This window comes from Equus quagga, chromosome 11 (assembly GCF_021613505.1).
Source record: "Equus quagga isolate Etosha38 chromosome 11, UCLA_HA_Equagga_1.0, whole genome shotgun sequence".
Taxonomy (NCBI): domain Eukaryota; kingdom Metazoa; phylum Chordata; class Mammalia; order Perissodactyla; family Equidae; genus Equus; species Equus quagga.
The window spans coordinates 62,895,915-62,903,076 of NC_060277.1; the positions used below are offsets into that span (position 1 = coordinate 62,895,915).

The 7,162-nt window shown below is 43.1% G+C and overlaps 1 protein-coding gene across 11 annotated transcripts in view; it reads right to left on the reverse strand.

Moving 5' to 3' along the window:
* DNAH9 (dynein axonemal heavy chain 9) overlaps positions 1 to 7,162 on the reverse strand; it is a 324,423-nt gene that overhangs the window by 194,210 nt on the left and 123,051 nt on the right. For all 11 annotated transcript variants that reach the window (XR_006890674.1, XM_046676357.1, XM_046676358.1 and 8 more), the window contains one exon: positions 6,234 to 6,521. Coding sequence is in view for 10 of the 11 variants with exons in the window: in XM_046676357.1 (XP_046532313.1) it covers positions 6,234 to 6,521 (288 nt within the window). In the remaining variant the exon portion in view is untranslated. The remainder of the gene's footprint in view (positions 1 to 6,233; positions 6,522 to 7,162) is intronic.

Genomic DNA, 7,162 nt, shown 5'->3' on the forward strand with positions numbered 1-7,162 from the left:
TGGGGAGCAAGATCGTTAGCTTCCATTGTGGTAGGATAAATTATTGATATTAATTTAAGTTTTGTTTTCCACAGTATCAATATTTTCCTCTTCTCTATCCCAAGTCATTGCTGTTTCTCTGATTCAGAATCCAAAAGCACCCAGAGGAGAGTCTCAATCCTGGCTCTTGTTCTGTTCTTCTGGGCCTTAATGCAGGATCTTCCCAGATAAGGATGAGGAGAGTGGTTGGGAAGGGTCTCTGAGGGGCTGACATCTAAGCCAATATATGAATGAAGACGAGTCAGCCCTGTGAGGACCAGTGGGAAGCGCATTCCAGGTAGAGTGGCAATGAGTGCAAAACCCTTACATCCGGCAGTAAGTTTGGAGGGCTCGAAGAACAGGAAAAAAGGGGAGAGTGCTATCAGATGAGATAAAAAGAGGTAAGCAGGGGTTAGATATGCAGGATTGGTAGCTGGAATTTTATTCTAATAGAGGAAGTTTTTGGAGGATGTTAGGCATGAAATTGACCTGAGGTCACTGCATTAAAAAAAATGGAGGAGGAGGAGGAGGGGGAGGGAACAGAAGAGGTGGTGGCGGTGGTGCTCTGGCCATTGAATGGAGACTGTATTATATGCCTAGATCTTTTGTTTTTTTCATGAACAACTGATTCCCTGATACTGGAAAGACTTAAAATTGCTTTCCACTTCCATCAACTTCCTTTTATTTGTTTCAACAGCTTTATGGAGATATAATTTATATACCATGAAATTCACCTTTTTAAAGTGTACAATCCAATGGTTTTTAGCATATTCACAGAACTGTACAACCATCACCACTATCAAATTTTAGAACATTTCATCACCCCAAAAGGAAAAACCATACCCATTAGCAGTCCGTATATATCCCCCAACCCGTACTTCAGCCTATGTTACCCTGATAGACATTCTGACTCTATAGATTTGCCTATTTTGGACATTTCACATAAATAGATTCATGAAATATGTGGTATTTTGTGACTTACTTCTTTTGCTTATGATGTTTCCAGGGCTCATCCATGCTGTAACATGTACCAGTTCTTCATTACTCTTTATAGCTGAATAAAATTCCATTGTATAGGTATACCACATTTGTTTATCTGTTTCTACTCTCTGACTGTTATGAATCCATTAACTTTTGACAGTATCTTTTGTAAGATAAATATATGAGTATCCCCACCCTTCCTTCTGTCTTTCCTTTTTCTGTGTATCTCCTATCTTCTTTCAGATACATTATACTTCTACATTGCCATGTTTGATAGTATTTACATTCTGTTCTATATTTATATTCAGAAATTTTCTATTTTCCATGATTCTAAGAGTTGGAGACCAATAGTGGCTTACATTTTTATGATTGTAGATATTTTTCACTACAGAAGAAAGTAGTTACCTGGAATATATTGTGTTCTCTATGGGCCTGGTGTCGTGACTTGCAGAGGATATTCTAAGCACCAATCCAAGGTCAAATGGACACTCTTTTCTTACACTCCATAACTGATCAATATCAGGTCATATTTACTTAAAAAAAAATTTAGACCATGATTTCTTTCTCTTGATGTTTTTAATTGCTTTCTGTTCTCTTTGTTAAGAGAAAGGACATAAGCCTTAGTTCCCATAACTTAGAAGTTGAACAAAACATATCAGAACTTTCATCTTGTTAATCTGTTCTTGCTTTGAATATCTCCAGTTTTGAAGTCCTTTTTCTTGGAGACCACAGACTTCCTGCTCTAATAGGAATTGATTGCTTTTTAGGTCTACCGACAGCTAAGCTATCATTCCAGGATTCTGTTTTGATTCCCGATTTTTTTGAATCTCATGACATTTTTACTGCTTTTCATCCTCATTTTGCTGCAGTATGTCCTTAAGTAACTTATTCAAACAGGTTGCATACAAAGGAAAACTTATGACTCTTTGAAAATATCTTGATAATTTGGTTGGTATAGAATTCTAATCCTGAAATAATTTCCCCTCAGAACTTTGAAGTAATGGTTTTCTTGTCCTCTAGTACCCAATGTTGCTAAGGAGAAGTTCAGATGTCATCCTGAATTTCATCCCTTCCCTGGGTCACCTGTATTACCATGCCACTCTGTCACCCAACCAGGAAACTTTAATTTTTTTCTCTTGTCTTTTAAATTCTGAAATTGCATATGATACATCTTTGTATAAGTCCATTTAAATCCACCCCATTCAGTACCAACTGAGCCCATCCAGTCTGGACACGTGTCTTCAGCTCTAGCAAGTTCCCTCTGTTCTTTCTTTCTAGAATCTCCATTGGCATCATGCTAGATTGATCCTCTATAAGTCATCTTGCCTCTTGTGCTTTCTATCTCTTTGTGTGTGAGTGTGTATCATATATATTATATTTTATTATACACATGCATGCATATATTTTCATCCTAGAAGATTTCCTTGACTTTATTTTCCAATCCTCTCACTGAATTTTGTGTCATCAATGATACAATTATTTATTCCAAAAGGTTTTCTACAATTCTCTAAGAGTTCTTTCTTCCGTCTGCTGGATGGGTGGGTCTCTTTCCAGGGTGGGAGGACGGAGCGGCAGCTCTGTGCACATGGTCAGATCTCCGCCTTTTCTTTGTCCTTTCACTTGTGGGCAAGTGAGCAGATGGTTGGCCTTCAGGGGCCACAAACAGAAGGTAAGGGCTTAAAAGGGGGGACATTAATACCCCAAGAGTTTTCCTCAAAGAGTTTATTAAATCCCTTAGACTCTTCTTCTTGGCTGTGTGCTAAATGCCTGGCTGCACATGGTCTGCATTCTTGGGAACTGGGGACTAGAATGGGGAGCTGGCAGAAGAGTGTGGGGAGCCAAGTTGCCAAATTATGGGGTAAACAGACTTAATGATCCCCCCTCTGACTGTTTTCAGTTCTTTCTCACCCCTGCTCTCCTTAACTTCCAATTCTAAGCCCAGAGCTTCGCCAGGGCTCTGATGGCAGGCTGGCTGCCTCCTCGCCCCTCTACCCCAGAAGCCCTTTCTACATGGATTCCGGCCTGCAGCCCCCCTGCTCTGCCTAATCTGTCAACTTGTTTTCATCCTCTTTCCGTCTTTCCAGAAATCCACACTTTTCAGTTTCCACACTTCTATGGGTTGATTCTTTTTCCTTAAAAAGTAAATTTATATCATCACTTTTAACGGATCTCAGGATGCCATCTCAAACCAGAGCCCCACTAGGGGGTTTGGATTAATTAACTTTCAGAAGTTTAAGTGGACAGTGCAGATGAAAAGTGGGCAGAAAACATCATCTGTTCCAAGAGTCTTTAAGGAGAGCATCTGTCTTATCCAGAAAGCAGTTATGAAAAAGCAGAGGAGAAAAAAAGAAGAATGTGGGCCAACCAACAAACAAATAGAAAGGAAGACAAAGATTCTGAGTAGGAAAGAAATACAGAGGACAGGGCAGGAGGGTCATGCTCCTCAGCAGACTCCCAGAGTCTGGGAAGATGGGACTGTTTGGTTCTAAGACATCAGCCCCCATGCACTGCATCTTAGAAGCCTCATTGGGTTTAACTCATCTCTGGGGTGGGGCGCCTCTCAGGATCAGACTCTTCAAGAGAAGATTCCTCCATCTGGCATTCAAGGCCCTCTATATCATGGTCTCATGTTATCATTTGAGTCCTATTGATCACTGGCCCCTGACCCCCACCTCAATACCTTTTTCTCTAGAAATACTGGACTTGCTGCTTTACAACCTCTCTGTTTCCCTATCTACCCTTTTGCTGACCCTTTCTCTCCACCTGGAAGGCCCTCCTGCCCATCTCTACCTTTACAAAGTCTATCCATGAACTTGGGAGGACAGAGGCTGGGAGTGGGGATGGGCTGACTGGCGAAAACAAGCACAGCTGCAAAGGGCCAGGTGATGCTTTGCTTTCTTCTGTAAAATGTAATCTCAGAAGTGAAAGCAGACACCGACTTGCAATTCTATTTATATGTAGCCAGAACTTAATCTCTACCAATGAAAGTATTGCATGTTAGAAACACCTCCTGGAGTGGAGTAGGAGTACGCTGCCCCCCAGGGCTATAAGGTCCTCACGGGGGAGCGTGTTCCATCCCGTGAAGCAGCCTAGTGCAAAATCTTGGAGAAGTAACAGCATTCCAGTTTCCTCATCTATAAAGTGACGCATCTGTGTCATTGGCCTCAGGGGTGGTGGGGGTTCCAAGGTGACACCAAATATAAAACCACTTGTGAACTCTAAAGTGATGTTCATGTGATTCCTAAAGATACTATTGTGTAGGGAAAAAAAATTCTATCCATGCCCCTGTAACCCAGAACCCTCTTTTGTGGCACTTGTCACATCCTGCTCCAAGGCATAGTTATTTGTGTGCAGGCACTCCTCCTGTAACAACACGTATGCATCCTGAAAACGTTACCTTCTGCAAAACTGCTCAGGAAAAACAACAGACTTAGGGAAAAATGGGATTGGGGCAGACCACTCAAAATGTACAGAACTTTGTATCCAGAGCTCTAAAAACCCACCAATGCATCCTAATCCCAATAAGAATGCCAGCACAGTTAAGTCACTGGAGAATTTACGCCTTGCCTCATGTTGGTCAGTCCTTTGTAGCCTTGAATCTGGGGCCCTGTGCTTCCCTTTTCAAGTGTTAGGTCACAGACATATTCACTTCTGGTAAGGACCTTTTCTTTTCTTCCTCTATTTTATGTATGTGGGAGGCCTCCACAGCATGGTTGGTGAGTAGATTAGGTCTGTGCCCGAGATCCGAACCTGCAAACCCAGGCCACTGAAGCAGAGCACGTGGAACTTTAACCACTCGGCCATGGGGCCAGCCCCTTAGTAAGGACCATTTTAACTACAACTAAAGATTCTATCCAGATGGGGTGTTCTTCATTAATTCATTGTTTTAACACAAGGGGAAATGTCTTCACTTGCCCTGAGCCTCCTCAGAAAACAGTACAAACCACCACGGTTCCTACAGCCATGAAACTAGATATACTTGACCTAAAGTTTCAGGGTTTTTTCTTAAGGTCTGTATTTATTGCTAAATCTGTTTCTTTCCTACGGCTGGTGTAACAAATTACTGCAAACTTAATGGCTTCCAGTAACACAATCTGATTATCTTATAGTTTTGGTGGGCAGAAGTCCAAAATGGGTCTCTCTGGGCTAAAATCAAGGTGTTGACAAGGTAGGTTTCTTCTGGAAGCTCTAGGGGAGAATCTGTTTTCTTGCCTTTTCCAGTTTCTAGAGGCTGCCTGCATTCCTGGGCTCATGGCCCCTTCCTCCATTTTGAAAGCCAGCAATGGCTGGTTGAGTCTTTCTCCTATGGTGTTGCTCTGACTCTGACTCTCCTGCCTCCTTCTAATTCCCTTACTAAGATCGTTGTGATCACACTGGGCCACCTGGATAACCCAGGATCATTATCCATCTCAGAGTCAGCTGATTGGCAACCTTAGTTCCATCTGCAGCCTCAATCCACCCCTTGCTATGTAACAGAACATACTCACAGGCTCCATGGGTTAGGATGTGGGCATCTTTGGAAGGAGGCATTATTCTGCCGACCACCCTAAGGCTCTTTTTTTATTGTAAGAAAGCCTGCCCTTGACTGCTCCAAAACATTACAAGCTCAGAAAAATGCACAGGAACCAACATGGCTTCCACTTTATACCACTATCATTCCTTTATAATCGTGTCTGAAGTAATTCGCATGAAAGGAACACATGCTGTAGCGGAGCAGACTGTGTCTTATTCTTCTTATTAGATCGTGAGCTCCCTGATGAGAGGGGCTCCATCTTTTTTTTTCTTTTTTTCTTTTTTGAGGAAGATTAGCCCTGAGCTAACATCTGCTGCTAATCCTCCTCTTTTTTGCTGAGGAAGACTGGCTCTGAGCTAACATCTGTGGCCATTTTCCTCTACTTTATATGTGGGATGCCTACCACAGCATGGCTTGCCACGCAGTGCCATGTCCACACGCAGGATCTGAATCGGCAAACCCCGGGCCACCAAAGTGGAACGTGCAAACTTAACTGCTGTACCACCAGGCTGGCCCCTCTCTGTCTTTCTTTAGTATCCCTACCACGCATTCCACATTGTGGGTTCCCCAATAAAGAGCAATGAAATGAATCAAGTTATTACAAAGTAGATAAATATCTGTACACCTAAAGCAACCCTTTGGATTAAGGCCAAAGTGTAACCCATTGTCCAAGCAAAGGATTAAGAGACAAAGAAATCTTGGGAGGGAAAATCCCATGTACCTTGAGCACAAAGTTGTCCTCAGCCTGAAGCTTCAGATCCACTACCGCCTTCCTAACCAAAGCTTCAAAGTTGGGGTCTCTCCTCCGAGGGACATCCAGGGTGGGAAAGAGGTCCCCAATCAGGCCAATGAACACTGGCATGTCATCAGTCACAATCTTGGGGATGTTGAAGTCTCGCAAAGAACGCATTAGGACTTGGTCCTCAGGCCGGTCGGGGTCTCCTCGTTTCAGGGATCCTGCCACCACCAGCACAGACTTGATGGCCCGCAGTCCCCAGTCATAGTGATCCTGCAGGGAGGCAGCACGGGTTAGACTAGAGTTGCTGGGATGCAGAACGCCATACGCTCAAGCTAGCGTCTGCAAAATTACAGGTATCATCACGTCAGTGTTAGTTTACTTCTGAGGCCAAGGCAGAGGCATAGGAAAGGATTAATGACATAGAAGGTCATGATCATGGGATCCTAGTTCCTGGTCTAGCATTAGCTACTTTTCTGGCGGGGATGACACCGAACAAATGGGGGCTTGGGGTCAGGGAGATTAAACAGAACGATGTCCAAACTTATCTGACTACTCCTTGTGCATTCAGAGGATGGAAGGGAGGCTTGTCAGCTCAGAGACAGTTTGAGCTCCAAGATGGATAAAAAACCCTCTCCTGTTTCTTCATACTCCCCAGGCCCCTTTCTCATCGTATCCTCTCTCTAGGTTCTCTATCACTATTGACTTCCAGGCCAGTGACTTATTTTCACGACTCTATCCCAGACCTCTTTTTTGAACTCTAATTCTGTGCATTCAGTGGTCTACACCCCCACTCTCCCTGTGTATCTAAAATGTACCTTGAGCTTACATGCTCCACCTTGGAGTTCTTCAAACTCTCTAAGAAAAGTAGTTTCTTATAAAAATAGTTCCTTATAAATGTTGTCAAAGACAGA